We start from the raw sequence: 16,429 nt of genomic DNA, 5'->3' as shown, positions 1-16,429 counted from the left end.
CGGAAATAAACATTGGCGACTTTTTTGCGCAGGCGCAGACGGCCGTCTCCCATTGGTCATCTCGGCTCGGTAGTGGTAGGAGGGACTTCCTTTGCACATGCGCCAGGCTGCTTTTCCGGCTTTGTTGGAGATTGACGCCGCAGTGCACACCTGCTGGTACGTGCAAAAGTAGCCGACAGGCCAGAGTTTCCAGTTTCGGTGGCTTCGTAGGCTTTTAGCTTCTGAAATCCGCTAAAAGCGGCAGTTCATTCCTCTTCAAATACCTAGCCTGACTGGTAGGGCTGCTCAGCATTCTGAAACATTTCAACCTGGGGAGGGGGGCGGCGGTGAAAAGAATACTTTCTGTAGAGAGTGCCCCTCGCGTCGCCCCTGCTTTGAAGGCTTTACATATTAACGGAATGCCGAACATCTGTGTCCCACTTGCTGACAGCGCACAGGATCCTTCTAACAGTATTTCTCAAGTGCTTAACAAAAAGATGAAAACCTGAAGTCCAAGCCGCGCTGCTGATTCCGTCTATTTCACAGTTTGAAGACTGTCCAGAAACTTTAAGCTTTCAAAACTGTACATTTTAAAATCCAGTGCGTTTATCTTCATTTTGCTGGGCAGAAAGCCAAAGTACTGGACTGCCTGGTTCAGGGCTGAACGCCTAGTACACCTAACTTGGAGCTTCAGAGCCATGGCAACCAAGGAGTCAGGAGACGCCAAAGCACAGTTGGCCCTCTCCTCATCGGCCAATCAGAGCAAGGAAGTGCCTGAAAACCCAAACTATGCTCTCAAATGTACTCTCGTGGGACACACGGATGCAGTGTCATCAGTTAAGTTTAGTCCTAATGGAGAATGGCTAGCAAGTTCTTCTGCTGATAGGCTAATCATAATTTGGGGAGCATATGATGGAAAATATGAGAAAACACTCTATGGTCATAATTTGGAAATATCGGATGTTGCCTGGTCATCAGATTCCAGTCGTCTTGTTTCTGCCTCAGATGATAAAACTCTAAAATTATGGGATGTGAGATCTGGAAAATGTTTGAAAACACTGAAGGGGCACAGTAATTATGTCTTTTGTTGTAACTTCAATCCGCCATCCAACCTTATAATCTCGGGATCTTTTGATGAGACTGTGAAAATATGGGAGGTGAAAACAGGAAAGTGTCTCAAGACTTTGTCTGCTCATTCTGACCCAGTTTCTGCTGTTCATTTTAATTGTAATGGGTCCTTGATAGTGTCAGGTAGCTATGATGGCCTCTGTAGAATCTGGGATGCTGCATCAGGTCAGTGTTTAAAAACGCTCGTTGATGATGATAACCCTCCTGTCTCTTTTGTAAAATTTTCTCCAAATGGTAAATACATTCTCACTGCAACTTTGGACAACGCTCTTAAACTATGGGATTATAGCAGAGGCAGATGCCTGAAAACATACACTGGTCATAAGAATGAGAAATATTGCATATTTGCCAATTTTTCAGTTACTGGTGGAAAGTGGATTGTGTCTGGTTCCGAGGATAACCTGGTTTACATTTGGAACCTTCAGACTAAAGAGATTGTACAGAAATTACAAGGCCATACAGATGTCGTGATCTCAGCAGCTTGTCATCCTACAGAAAACCTCATCGCATCAGCAGCATTAGAAAATGACAAAACAATTAAACTGTGGATGAGTAACCACTAATCCCTTTGGAAATCAAGTGGTAGAGCCAAGTTGGCCAAAAAACTTAGATATTTAAAAAGATGGTTTAATTTTGGCAGTTTGGTATTTTTAAAATTGTCTATTGTTAAATTTTGAGATTCATACACTACATTTACAAAATGAGATAGGTGAAAAAGCACATCTAGAATTCAGAGCTTCTGACTACCAATCTTTTTTGAGAAACTTTTTGTAATTTTTATAGATTTATGTCTATGTCACTTTTATTACAGGGATATATTGCATAGTGGTGAAATCTGGGCTTAGTATACCCTCACCCAAATAGTATACATTGTACCTAGTAAATACTTTCCCATCTGTCACCCCACTTCCATCTTTGAAGGCTCTAGTGTCTATGATTCTGCTCTCCATGTCCATGTGTACACATTGTTTATCTCCCACTTATGAGAATATGTGTTGTTTTTTTTGTTTTTTTTTTTTTGAGACGGAGTCTCGCGTGTCACCCAGGCACCCAGGCTGGAGTGCAGTGGCGCGATCTCGGCTCCCTGCAAGCTCCGCCTCCCGGAGTCATGCCATTCTCCTGCCTCAGCCTCTCCGAGTAGCTGGGACTACAGGCGCCCGCCACCATGCCCAGCTAATTTTTTTTGTATTTTTAGTAGAGACGGGGTTTCACCGTGGTCTCGATCTCCTGACCTCGTGATCCACCCGCCTCAGCCTCCCAAAGTGCTGGGATTACAAGCGTGAGCCACCGCGCCTGGCATGAGAACATGTGGTTTTTGACTCTCTGTATCATTACTTCACTTAATGGCCTCCGGGTCCATCCATGTTGTTGCAAAAGACAAGATTCCATTCTTTTTTTATGGCTGAGTAGTATTCCGTGGTGTGTATGTGTGTGTGTATGCATATATGTGTATGTATATGTATATAAGTATATACACCACATTTTCTTTATCCAGTCATCTCCTGATGGGATCCTTAGGTTGGTTCCATAACTTTGCTATTACGAATAGTGCTGCAATAAACAGCACTATTATGAATAGTGCTGCGATAAACAGTGCAGGTGATTTTAAAATATAATTTCCTTTGGGTAGATACCTACTAGTGGGATTGCTAGATCGAATGGTAGTTTTTAGTTGAAAAATCTCCATACTGTTTTCCATAGAGGTTGTACAAATGTACATTCCTCCCAACAGTGTATAAGCTGTGCCTTTACTCTGCATCTTTGCCATGACTCTTTTTGAGACAGAGTCTCACTCTGTTGCCCAGGCTGGAGTGCAGTGGCACAATCTTGGCTCACTGCAACCTCTGCCTCCCGGGTTCAAGCAATTCTCATGTCTCAACATCCCAGGTAGCTAGGATTACAGGCGTGCCACCATGCCTGGCTAATGTTTGTATTTTTAGTAGAGACAGGGTTTCACCATGTTCGAGGCTGGTCTTGAACTCCTGGCCTCAAGTGATCCACCTGCCTCGGCCTCCCAAAGTGCTGGGATTACAGGCATGAGCCACTGTACCCAGCCATTTTTTGACTTTTCAATAATAGCCATTCTAAGTGGTTTAAGAGAGTATCTTATTGTGGTTATATTTTGTATTCCTCTGATGATTAGTGATGTTGAGCATTTTTCGTGTGTTTGTTGGCCACTTGTGTGTCTTCTTCGAAAACTGACTTCTAATCTTGAGGCCTATTATTAATTTCATTTGTTTATCACTGGACAATTTCCCATTCCTCTCAGTGACTATCCTAGAGGATCAGTGTATTTGAGAAATATTTAGAAGTAAAGTTGACAGGACAGGATGATTGATTAAAAGAGGGGAGCAAGGGAATTTGGAATAATTCCAGGGTTTCTGGTTTGGGAGATCAGATGAACAAGCGCATAAGCCTGGGATGGTGGTGGAGGATTGGAGTGACATGCCAGATGCTACCTGCACACTTTTGGTAATACTCTGTGTGATGGGATATGAAATGGTCCATAGAATAAAAACCGGAAAAATACGCCAAGGTTAGGTTCATTCTAAGAGTCTAAAAATTTTAAAAACCAAAACAACATTATAAATGGTGTTTCTCAAGGACCTTTCACTTCCTTTTTAGATTGTGCTTGTGATTTTCAGGCAAGCTAAATGTCTGATGAAGACTGCTTTTCTTTGTTCTGTGTCTGACCTACTAATTCCTGCCCATGCTTCAAACTCAGTTCAGAAATCACTGATGGAACCATCCACTGCCGGCCTGCCTGCAACCACAGCTGACAGCTGAGTTAGGTTTTCCTGTCCCTATTATTTACCAGTTTGTACTGAAATGCTTTCATGGGCTGTGTTTCCAGATTATGAGTTCTGTGGAATCAGGAAGTATGTCTCTGTATTGTATTCTTTGGCTTTTTTATATAGTAAAGGGACTCAAGTAGTGTTTGACAGTGAAGGATACAACTTCATTCCTTGCCTGCTTTGATAAATTTTAGTAATAAATTCCCAAAACTATCATGTTGATTAAAAACAAAAAATAACCATAACCCCACGTATTAACTTTATTCAAACAGCACTTAACAGGAAATGTAAAGTAGAGAAAGATTTCTGCCCACTTTACCTATGGAGACATGATAAACATGCAAAAAAAAATCTAGAAATTAAGCAAAAAATAGCACAATAATTTAACTGAAAGCAACAAGGGCAAAGCTGTCTTCTTTTGTAGTTTATGGTACCTTATAGTAGTGCTCATTAAATTTCATTTGCTTGATAAATTCTGAGGAATATGAGATATCAGAGTTACTAGTAGGGTATGAGTGCTATAAGGGTATTGGGAGAAGTAGGATTAGTTAGGGGCAGATCTTGAATTCTGGCCAAGAAACTGATATTTAACCCATAAACAGATAGTCACTATATGTTATCAAATAGGAGAATGACACAAATGAGAAATGACTGTTAATTCCTGATGCATAGTAACAGTTGTGAGCTTTAGTTTAATGTAATACTTGTAATAAAAACGTTTGGCCAGGCACCACGGCTCATGCCTGTAATTCCAGCACTTTGGGAGGCCGAGGGAGGCGGATCACCTGAGGTCAGGAGTTTGAGACCAGCCTGGCCAACATGGTGAAACCCCTCTTTATGAAAAATACAAAAATTAGCCAGGTGTGGTGGTGCACACCTATAATGCCAGTTACTGAGGAGGCTGAGGCACGAGAATTGCTTGAACCCGGGAGATGGAGATCTGTGGCACTGCTTACTTATGCTTGAATGGATGAGCTGAGATCATGCCCTGCACTCTAGCCTAGGCGGCAGAGCAAGACTGTCTCAAAAAAAAAAAAAAAAAAGGTTTCATTAAACTTAAGCTCATAAATGTTACTACATTTATAATGTAAATCTCTAAGATACAACACATTTTTTGTTGTATTGCTCTATGAAGAGGATTACTTATTTTTAAAAAGTTCTGCATTAAAATTTATCCATATTTAAAACATTGGTGTAGGTGTCCCAAAATAAGAAAAACTAATCTTCAAAAATGTACAAGAAACTATGCTTTTTGAAAATAAATTTGCAAGTGATAACTTGATACCTACAAATAAGCTAAGGCCAAATTAAAATAAAGTATATAGACAGACATCATAAACATCCTCAGATAGGTTATCAAGCTATAGGTAGTATGTTACATTTTACTGGGTATTTTATTTGGGAAGAAAGTGCCCAAACAGCTGCATGTATTTTTAATCTCTCTTATAGCTCTCTGAGAACCAGCATGTTGGCATGGCTGTATTAGTAGTCACCCCTTACCCTCTGGGGATATATTCCAAGACCCCCCAGTAGATGCCTGAAACTGTGATAGTACCCAACCCTGCATATACTATGTTTTTCATATACATACATACCTATGATACCGTTTGTTTTATAAATTAGGCACAGCACAATGCACTTTGAGGCAATTATTAAATAAGAGTTACCTGATCACTAGCACTGATTCCACAACAGCTGATCTGGTAACAGAGACGGCTAGCACATACAGTGTGAATACACCAGACAGAGGGATGATTCACATCCCAGGTGGATGGAACAGATCGGCAAGAGATTTCATCATGCTACACTGAATGGTATGCAATCTATAACTTATGCATTGTTATAGGAATTTTCCATTTAATATTTTCAGACCTCAGGTAACTGAAACCACAGAAAGCAAAGCCGTGGATAAGAGGGGACTACTATAATGACTTGTCATCCATGAATAATTAAGAAGCATGTGAGAATCAATGTTTAAAATAGAAACCTGTATTCATACCTAAATATGAGACAACTCGATATCCCAAGGTCAAACTGTAAATGAGATATATATGAGGTGCAAATACTTCTCTTTTAACAGTAATACATGAGATTTTTGTAATTGAGAAATTTAGTTTCTCAGGTGGTAGGAAAACAGCCAGTTGAGAATTCCAAGGCATGAAGCTAAGAGGTGACTTGGGTTGACCCCAAGCAACTCCATGATGCTGGGATTTCTAAGTCCTTAGAAATTCCTGGCTGGACCTTGTCAGAATGTTTAAAAAACTGTTCTCCTAAAAGCCTCCATCTGCCAGCATGTTCAAAGATTATAGAATGTGGTCTGGCTTCTCAGGGCTCGCTCAATTAGGGGGCAGCCTCCCCACCAGTACACCAGGGCATTTGAGAAGGCTGGCCCTCCAAGCTGCACCTGGGCCATATACTCAATTGGCCTTCCTTATCTCTTCAAAATGAGTTCACCTGTGGAGAGGTTACTTTGATAATGGGAAGAGAAGTAAGACATGGTACATGCTTCTCTAAAGAGTTGGTATTCAAGTTGAAATACATTGTTTCATTTTTCACCAAAAGGCTGAGAGGCTACACTTCACTTGGATCAAAACAATAAAACACAGTCATTATTTAAGAAAATTTATTTCTACTTCTACAGCAGAAATACGGAAATGGTACAGGTTTGGGCAAATCATACTTTATGAAATGGATCCTCATACCACATCCTTTTTAATACAGGCACGTTGTAACATAATTACTGGATTTTCAAAATCCAGCCAACACGGATACCTCTGCTACTCTGTTTTGGCCTTCATAGCTGCTTCCTCTCTCAGACGAGCTTTCTTTTCTAAGTTCAAGCTTGTTAAAGTCTCGTGTCTTTGGGCAGCCTAAAGGAAAACAGATTTGAACAGGTGATTTGTATGCTGGTCAGGGGAGGGTGTCTTTACCTTGCACTGATGACAGCAGGTTAACAGAGGCATGGAGGCATGGAGTCCTCTGCTGCTTGGACACTGAGCACAGCAGTCTCCTCGATGTGCTTCAACTTCCTCATACGCTTCCGAGAACAGCAGCTCATCCATTCAAGCATAAGTAAGAAGTGCCACATCTCTCCTTTTTCTTCCCTTCTGGCTCCTTTCTTTCAGTCTTTATCTTCTCCTTTTCTCTTATACTTTCTTCTCATTCCTCCCCACTTCTCTTTTATACTAAATACCTTCTCATTGCCACTTCTATCCCGTTTTTCTTCTTTCACTTTTCTTTGTTGCTACCATTTCTCCTTCCCCAACTTATCTGCATACTCAGTTCCTTCTAGTTCCTCACTTCTCTTTTACCAAAAACATTCAGCTTTGGGAATCCCAGACTTTACCCAAATACTACCATTGATGATTTCCATGAGTATCTGTACTACAATTCCATCCTTTGAATGGGGGAGGCAACTGTCCTCTTCCCTTGTTTCCCTCCCTGTAAACGGTCAGATTTTTTTTTTTTTTTTTTTTTTTTGAGACGGAGTCTTTCTCTGTCCCCTAGGCTGGAGTGCAGTGGCGCGATCTCGGCTCACTGCAAGCTCTGCCTCCCGGGTTCACACCATTCTCCTGCCTCAGCCTCTCCGAGTAGCTGGGACTACAGGCGCCCGCCAACAAGCCCGGCTAATTTTTTGTATTTTTAGTAGAGACGGGGTTTCACCGTGTTAGCCAGGATGGTCTCGATCTCCTGACCTTGTGATCCGCCCGCCTCGGCCTCCCAAAGTGCTGGGATTACAGGCTTGAGCCACCGCGCCCGGCCGTAAACGGTCAGATTTCTATGAAGCTTACTATACAGGCCAGTTTCAAAACTTTTATACCAAATAAGTGAAACCAGCACCCTAAGCTGATATTTCCTTCTATCTGTGTAATTTCATATGTAAAAGAATTGGGTGTGTGGGGGGAGAGGGGGAGAGAAAGGGAAGTTGATGGTGAGAGCAAAATATACAATGGCTAATTTTTCTCTTCCAAATCACATTAAGTTCAAAAGTTCTCCATTCCAGTAGCATTTATGGAAACAGAAATTCCATAAAACTAAAATGTTACAATTTCATGGTAAAGAACAGGAGAACAACTCTCTAAAATATACAGCATATACCCCTGGATGATGCTAGAAGAGATTCCAGGTGAATAATTTGCTTCTGGAGTATTTAAACTCAGCTAGTACAATCAAGTATACAAAAGCAATGCAAATTTCTCAGAATCCTAGAAGCTCACAGTCCTGTCCACATGTTTCTGCTGGTTTTAATCTGAGAACTATGCATGAGAGGTCAAAGAGGGAGACAAGAAAAAATGAAGTGGGGTGGGAACAGAGTTTTCAAGGGAACTTCACCCAGCTCAGCACATTTGCCCCTTCGTACTCCCATGAGGTCAGCCTAAAATGGTCAGTATTTCCGTTTAAGTGCAAGACTGAAGACAGTCAAAAGTACATTTCCTTTTACTCTGGATTACTGAGGATAAGAAAGTCAGTTAAGAGTGGGTGTGTAGAAGGACCTTTTTACTATCTTAAAGTAGTTGTAAGACATCACTTTCCACATGGAAACTGTGATATATAGAATTATACATGGTATTAAAAGAAGAATTTGACCAAAGCTGCTGAATATAAAAATAACTATAGCTTAATAGCAAGATAGTATAGTATGAGGTTTGGTAACCTGCAAACTTGGGTCTAAATTTTTATCTTGCCACTTGTTAGCTGTGTGAGTTTGGGAAAACTATTTACCTCTTAGAGTTATGGGAGTGATTAAGTGAGCTTAACAGTGCCTGTTACATAATAAGCACTCAATAAATGGGAGCAATTTTCCTATTACCTGAATTGGGTCTAGGTTCACATTGTGGCTCGTCATTAAGGAGATGTGTGGCCTTGGGCAAGTTACTAAAGCTTTCTAAGCTATAGTTTTCCTCATCTATAAATCAGGTCCTAATAATACTTATCTTACAGTGTTTTTGTGAGGTTCAGATGAGATACCAGCTAGAAAAGTACCTGGAATGCAGTGAGTGTTCAATTAGTGATAGCTATTAATTATAATCTGTGCTAAAGATTTCTGGACTTGCATTCCTATGTACTGCTTAGGAGCTGTGGTCCTTAGACACATGGCCCTGTTTGGCTGAGCTTCAAATAAAGAACCCCGCTAAGAAAGCTCACCATGATGAAGGCAGTTATGGTGAGGGTAAATATGCTTGGGTACCAAAAGCACTCTGGAAATATGCAATGGGTTATTAAGTATGCCAGTGTCCTATTTCTTAATTTACATTATGACATCTGTCATCAGAAAAACTTTTTACATTGCACAAAATGAATTTAGTCCTTCTTCACCACGCCAAAGTTAGGATTTGCTATCTATCCTATCCCCAAGGATGATATTCCCCAGGCTTGTTCCCAATATGTCTTATTTTTCTGCTTATCTGTTCTCATGTAATGTAGAAAGTAGCCTCCTCTTCTCAGAGGGTAAATACAAGGGTCAATCCCTGATTTATTCTAGGTTCTTGGTGGAGAACATACACACTGGATAGAGAAGAAACCCCTTCTCACCTTCTTGCCCTCAATAACCATGAAGATGCATCCTACCACTGTCAGGGCAATCATTAGATAGCTGATCTTCACTCGGATTTTGTTCTTTGCAGCATCAAGCATCTCCAACCTAGTAATACAATGAGATCATGAGAGAAAGTTATTAACTTTTCCCTTTCTGAAGTTGTGCAGGATAAAAGGCTGTGTATAAATTCAAAATGTAGTAGTGTCTATAAATAGGGAGACCTAGAAATCTCTTTAAAAAGGGCCTAGAGATCTCATAGGACTTTGGGGAGGATGAGGCATTTTTCATAACTCATTTATATATAAAGTACAAGATAGCACACAATTAGGTACAAAAGTAAGAAGAAAACAAAAAGAGAAGTCAAGAACGAAGCAAAAAAAAAAAAAAATAGGCAAGGCATATTAATCTACACTTGCTATGGTGGACCCCAATTTTGGCTCTCAGGTTTCCAAGCAGCCTATAAATGCTAGAAGTGAAACAGTCATTTCTCCCTGAGGTTCTTAAGAAGACATTATGTCATCTAGTCATCATCTGAAAACATCTTGACAACAGATACTACAGTAAGCTTCATATGTTTCAACACAAAGCACGATTCAGAAAGATCAAACTTTGGAGAAAGTTAACCAATGTGCTCCATATACCCAGCTTTTTGCTCCCTGTCTTGAACCCAGAATAGATTTGAGAATATCTAAAATAGTAGGAAGATCCTTTAAGCAATGCTCCTTAATATTTATCTTTTTAAACAAATGTTTTGCTAAAATTGAGTGACAGTGAACTTGATATTGTGGTCTTTGGCAAGTGCCAAAGTGCAGCTCTTCTAACCTATCCACTGAATACAGACCCATGTGCCTTAAAAAAATGTTGATGGTTGGTTCATCATTCTTGTGTGAAGGCTAAGAGGCTTAACATAGAAGAGTCTAAAGAGAAGGCCAATCTACCTTGGTGATTTTGCAAGTAGGCAGTGAGTCATGGTTCTATTTTTAATTTACTTTATTTAAAGAGATGGGGTCTCACCATGTTGCCCAGGCTGGACTCAAAATCTTAGACTGAAGCGATCCTCCTGCCTCAGCCTCCTGAGCAGCCAGGGCTATAGGCATGCATTGCCACACGTGGTGGTCACGATTCTGTTACCTCAGTGTCTGGCAGAACCTCAAGGCAGGGGATGTGGAGCCCTTATGGGGCCCAGGATTAACTTATGGCCTTCCCAGTAGATGTGTAAATAGGAAGTGATATCTCTAGATGATGGGATTGAAGTGCTTTCTTTCCCCTGAGATATTTAACATATATTACTTTTAAAATTGGGGAGGGGAGTATTTTAAAAATGCTTGGAAGGAGGCAAAGGGTCTGGGATGTTGCAGGTGGAAGGAGGAAGATGATGAAGGCATGTACAATGTGATGTAGGAGCTGGGACCTGTGAGGCAGCATGTGGACGGGGTTCTCCAGGCACTTAAGCTGGGCCTGCAGGCTGGCAGGAACCCAAGACAACTGCTAAGGACTGTCAAATTGGTCAGTTAGGAGCACCTGAGATTCCACTAACCACAAACTGAGTTTCCATGTTGACGGGATTTTATGGGATTTGAAGTGCCATGATCCTCATGAAAAGTAATCCATCCCATAGGGAGTAATAGGAACGGGCAAGTTAAGCAGTGCCTGTTCAGAACTACCAGCACAAGGATAAATGGCTGCCCAGGCCCAGAAAAGACCCTTCCAGAGTGATTCATGAGGTAGTATTTTGGGCCTGAGGGGATCTTGGAACCAACTATTAGGCAGACTAAGGAAGGTGCTCTATAGCAAAGCCTATACAGCATCTGTTAGGGCCATGGGTGTATACCAGCTTATTTTCTGCTGGTATAGGAAGAATCAGGACATAGGCAAGAACCTGATGTCATTGTTATTTCCAGTATTCTCTCATTTCCCAGAAGAATACATGACTTGAGCTAAGAAAAACCAGGGCTTTCCTGCTGAAATAATTCTGTTAAAGTAATGTGCTATCAATTTGACTGGCAGAAGCAGAAAAGCTCTATTAAAGCTGTTGTAAACAGAAAGTAATATTTCCCTGGGAAAGAAATCCTGAACGAGCTCAGATCTTTTTCAATCATGACTTGAAACCAGAGACCAGAAGATCCAGGAATAGTTTCTTGCTGACAGGGAACGTCCAGGAGCTTTGTCCAAAGTCCCTGTCCCTGAATAGGATGACACCTCACAGGGGAGATGACACCTATTTCTCAGAATCTCTTTTTAGCCAAGATGCCAGCCAGTCAGGCTCTTTAACATGAAGCTAGGGCACTGGTTCTCAACCAGGGGAGATTCCCACCCCCCTGCTGCCCCGTGGACATTTGGCAGTGTCTGGAGGCATTTCTGGTTGTCAGCACTGCAGCAATGCTATGGGCATCTAGGGGGCAGAAGCCAGCGATGCTGCCAAACATCTTCCAACAAATAGGATACCCCCCTGCCACAAAGCATTATCAAGCCCCAAATATCAATAGTACTGAGTTGAGAAACTGGGTTGGAGGAACCTGCACTCATCATCTACAAACTCTGAAAAAGTTCCAAGATCCCAGCCAAGATCCCTTCCCTTGGGTTTAAGGAAGTTGGTGACAGGAAGCACTCTTTCCTGAATTCCAGAATATTGCAATTAAATACTTTTATGCCTAAGGTTGAGTACTTAAGTAGATTTGGGGGAATATAGTCATTGTCAATGGTACTTAATTTATATACCTAGATTAAAAACAAACTTTAAAAAAGTCACACTTCTGTAGCCAGGGGATGAAATCAAATAATCAATTGACTTCAGAGTACCTGACAGTTCTTCACTAGTCACTATGTAACATAACAATGATAAGACACAAGTTTTCTAGCATTGTTTATATTCCAAGTACTTACCAAAGATAAAACATTTGGAAAAGTGAAAAATGTTTTCAAATTTGGTTGAAAAGTTTTAAGCAGTTGGAACTCAGAGGCATTGCTTTTCCCTTAGATCAGTGAGAAATGAAAGCTGCTTGTAATACTAAATTCAGCACTCACGAGACAGTCTCTGGGATTTCATCTTCCTTTTTGAAGCGACCTGACCATATGAGGATCTTTTTCTGCCAATCCGTAGGTTTGTGTAAAGGCACTCTGTTGTAAGTGCCTATGAGAAAAACCAGACAAGAAATTTTACGTGTTTGAGATTATAACTCTCAAATTTAACAACAAAAAAATGGTATTAATGCTTTTTAACTAGTCACTAAACAGGAACACTGAGAAACTTCAAGTTAATTAGAGCTTTATTTGAATGGAATTTCTTAGGATGCTTCATTTTCCAAATAAGATTATAAAATCCCATGAGGTAAAATAAAAGCATTATTTCCCAATATAAGCCTTATCTATTGAAAACTGAAAGAACACCAAGAACAAAAATATGAAGTAAGGATGAACTAAGAAGGAAACGGTGAGGAGCTTGTCTGACTTCAGTAGATTAAGAAAAAGTTTGTAAGGTACAATCAGATTTTACCAGATCTTGAATGTCAGGCTAAGGGGTTTAGACTTGATTGGGAACTACTGTACATTTTGAAACAAGGAAGAAACTAATGTTTTAGGAAGGCTTATTATCTGTACAATGGATGGAGAGAGAAAAGGGGGACAAGGTAGAGTGGGCAAAAAGTCCAAATGGCAGACTGTAATACAAGGGTGAGGGGATATTGTCTGAACCAGAGTTGTAGCAGTGGAAAGAGAGATGAAGTCAGTCTGAGGATGACTGAAAGAATGTGGAGACTGGTTAAGACAAAGAGGAAGGAGTCACGAAGAACCTCAAACTTGGATGACTAAGACAACAGCAGTATTATAACTAAAAGAAGATGGGAAGACCCAGTTGGGGAAGGAAAGAGCATGAATACTACTTAAAGATTTGTTGAGTCTGAGGGGAATATATGCCATCTGAGTCATTTCATTAATAAGTTGGGAAGAGAGATAAAAATCAGTGCAAATGGAGAGCCAGTGAGGATGTTAAGGAGAAGGCCCTGCTTATATTTTACCTAACGCATAATATCTTAATTTGGTTCATCTTTGGAGTTCTTTAAAACATAATTTCTGGACTACTATTTACTTTGGTGCATCCATTCTCCTACAGAAAGCTCCAGTCCAACCCTACAGGCAAGAAGATGAAAATGACAAATGCTGAAAATGAAGAAACCACTGTGCATGTGCCCATGACCAGTATTAGTACAACATGGGAGGTCTGCTGTAGGAACATGGGCCTACGTATGAGTAAAACATGAGTAGTGTGATGTAGGAAGATGGGCCTGCATATGAGTAAAACATGGGAGGTATGATGTAGGAACATGGGCCTCCCACGTTGCATGATATAGGAACATGGGCCTCCACCAGGCCTCCCATGTTGTGCTTATATTGGTCATGTGCGCATGCACAATGTGAACACAATGTGTTCTCTCTACATGGGAGGGTATGATATAGGAACCTCTTCTCTTTTGGGTTCTTTTGATTCCAAGTTTTCCTACTCTTTGGGAGCTACCTACTCCATAAATAGAGAAAATGAAAACTTACGGGATGGAGCTCTGGGACTTTCCTGTGGTTTCGTGCAAAATCCATTTATTCTCTTCAAATCAGAGCTTCTGTTAAGCCTTAGAGATGAGGAAACATCTCTTTCACATAACCTAAAACAGCTTCCTAAAATAGAGAGAAAAATGTTTCAAAGAAAGAAAGAAAGAAAATGTGATGTTTTCTCAAAATAAGAAATACCTGCAAGTTACGTTTCATTTATAAAAGTTAGTTCATTTAGGAAATGAATTTACTATATGTAAGATACACATACTATATTTAAAGTGCTATGCTTGATGCTGTTTTAAAATATAAATGTTTTATTGATTAGGAAATTAGGAATTTACAACATAAAAACGTTATCAGCTGTAAATTTTAAATAAGTACTTCCCACATGTGTCTTATCATAACAATGGCTCTGGTGGCAATATTATGTATTATGGCATCAGGGCTGTTTAGGTAAAGATTAGTAACCTCCCAAAAGTGATAAACTAGGTCACCAAGTTGCCAATACCATGCTGATAAACTGGTTAGGGGGCTGCAGTGGTCAGCAAGTGACTCTAGAAAGCCTTGCTCCTTGCAAGCCACAAGTCCTTAATTAGAAATCAATTTTAGATGTAGTTTTGAACTATATATAACTTTAAAACTACATGTATAAGAATATATGTAGTTTATTTTAAAAATTTAAACTCAAAGCACAGATAGTAGTATTACGAACCCCTATATACTCATCGCCCATTTTCAACAATGATCGCTATATGGCTAATAAATACCATTTAACCTCTATAAAAACCCTGGAAGACAACCTAGGCAATACCATTCTGGACATAGGAATGGGCAAAGATTTCATGATGAAGATGCCAAAAGCAACTGCAACAAAAGCAAAAATGGACAAATGGGATCTAATAAATTTAACTTTTACTGTGCAGAAACTAAACAGGTTCTGCACAGCAAAAGAAACTATCAACAGAGTAAACAGACAACTTACAGAATGAGACAAAATTTTTGCAAACTATGCATCTTACAAAGGTCTAATATCCAGCTCTATAAGGAACTTAAACAAATTATCAAGAAAAAAACCACCAGCCCATTAAAAGGTGGGCAAAGGACATGAGCAGACACTTTTCAAAAGAAGACATACGTGCAGCCAACAGGCATATGGAAAAAAAGTACTATCACCGATCACTAGAGAAATGCAAATCAAAACCACAATGCAATACCATCTCACAACCAGCCAGAATGGCTACTATTTATTTTTTTTAGATATATACTATTTTAATCAGACTATACTTCCAACATTTCACAGATGAAATTATAATCACCTGAGCTTTTAAAAAATAAAAATTAGGCACAAATACACTTATTCATAATTGCACTGGCAAACAGTTCTTATACTTAAATCTTTGTGAAGAGATAGCCCCCTTCTTTTCTCATGTGCTCTTAAGTCAAGCCTGATCTCTCTCCCTGTCACCCATAAAATCTCACTTATGTTCCATTAACCAGGATCACATGAACTAACCTGAAATAAAAGAACAGGAGTTCTCTGTCTATATAATAATGTTGCCGGCCGGGCGCGGTGGCTCAAGCCTGTAATCCCAGCACTTTGGGAGGCCGAGGCGGGCGGATCACGAGGTCAGGAGATCGAGACCATCCTGGCTAACACGGTGAAACCCCGTCTCTACTAAAAATACAAAAAATTAGCCGGACGTGTTGGCGGGCGCCTGTAGTCCCAGCTACTCGGGAGGCTGAGGCAGGAGAATGGCGTGAACCCGGGAGGCGGAGCTTGCAATGAGCTGAGATCGCGCCATTGCACTCCAGCCTGGGGGACAGAGCAAGACTCCGTCTCAAAAAAAAAAAAAAAAAAAAAAAAAAAAAAAAAAAAAAAAAAATAATGTTGCCAAAACAAATCGACATATGTTTAACAAAAGCACACAAAATAAGAGATACAATCAGGCGAATATTATAAGTCATTCTTTCATCATTAACATAAAATTGTAATTCTACTTTTGTAAATTTTATCAACAGACTCTCAAATGCCACACTTGATATATACATATAATAATAAGAAAAAATAAATGAAAAATGCATTTTCAGATATATTAAAGAAAATCACTGTTTTATGAAAAATAAGCAAAGCAGCATTACAGTTATTACTCAACTTTCAAAAAGTTACACGAGACTCTTGTTGGCAAATATTAGGATAAGACATTTTCATAGAAATATCTTAAGTATATATGGAAAGCAAAACATATTTAAGATATTAAGATATAAGATGTATTTATGATTTAAAATAATCTCTACATTATTATTCTGCACATCACGAGAATATTCAAGACTCTATTGAATTTCTCCACAATGAACATCTCTATATAGTAACTATATTCTCAGTCTTTCTTTTTTTTTGTTTTGAGATGGAGTTTCGCTCTTGGTGCCCAGGCTGGAGTGCAGTGGCGCG

At 39.9% G+C, this 16,429-nt stretch overlaps 2 protein-coding genes across 3 annotated transcripts in view; one reads left to right on the top strand and one right to left on the bottom strand.

Annotated features, from left to right (window-relative positions):
- Nucleotides 1-91: 91 nt before the first annotated feature.
- WDR5B (WD repeat domain 5B) lies at nt 92-2,081 on the top strand. The gene has a single exon (XM_003275528.4). The coding sequence runs from the start codon at nt 678-680 to the stop codon at nt 1,668-1,670; it is 993 nt and encodes a 330-aa protein (XP_003275576.1). The 5' UTR covers nt 92-677; the 3' UTR covers nt 1,671-2,081.
- Nucleotides 2,082-4,150: 2,069 nt separating this feature from the next.
- FAM162A (family with sequence similarity 162 member A) overlaps nt 4,151-16,429 on the bottom strand; it is a 29,159-nt gene continuing 16,880 nt past the window's right edge. Inside the window, exons 2-6 of one of the 2 annotated variants that reach the window (XM_030802154.1) lie at nt 13,981-14,103; nt 12,463-12,568; nt 9,435-9,543; nt 6,675-6,772; nt 4,885-4,924 (exon numbers count right to left, since the gene is read on the bottom strand). In XM_030802154.1, the coding sequence (XP_030658014.1) occupies nt 6,680-6,772; nt 9,435-9,543; nt 12,463-12,568; nt 13,981-14,103 (431 nt within the window). In that variant the 3' untranslated portion in view covers nt 4,885-4,924; nt 6,675-6,679. Of the gene's footprint in view, nt 6,773-9,434; nt 9,544-12,462; nt 12,569-13,980; nt 14,104-16,429 lie in introns of both variants that reach the window. The other variant, XM_003275525.4, reaches the window with a different exon arrangement.

This window comes from Nomascus leucogenys, chromosome 21 (assembly GCF_006542625.1).
Source record: "Nomascus leucogenys isolate Asia chromosome 21, Asia_NLE_v1, whole genome shotgun sequence".
NCBI classification, from domain to species: domain Eukaryota; kingdom Metazoa; phylum Chordata; class Mammalia; order Primates; family Hylobatidae; genus Nomascus; species Nomascus leucogenys.
Note: the sequence above shows the minus strand (reverse complement) of the source record. Positions and strands in the feature narration are given on the sequence as shown.

Excerpts from the sequence above, each read along its gene's own strand:
- WDR5B (XM_003275528.4), top strand. The coding sequence starts at position 678 with ATGGCAACCAAGGAGTCAGGAGACGCCAAAGCACAGTTGGCCCTCTCC.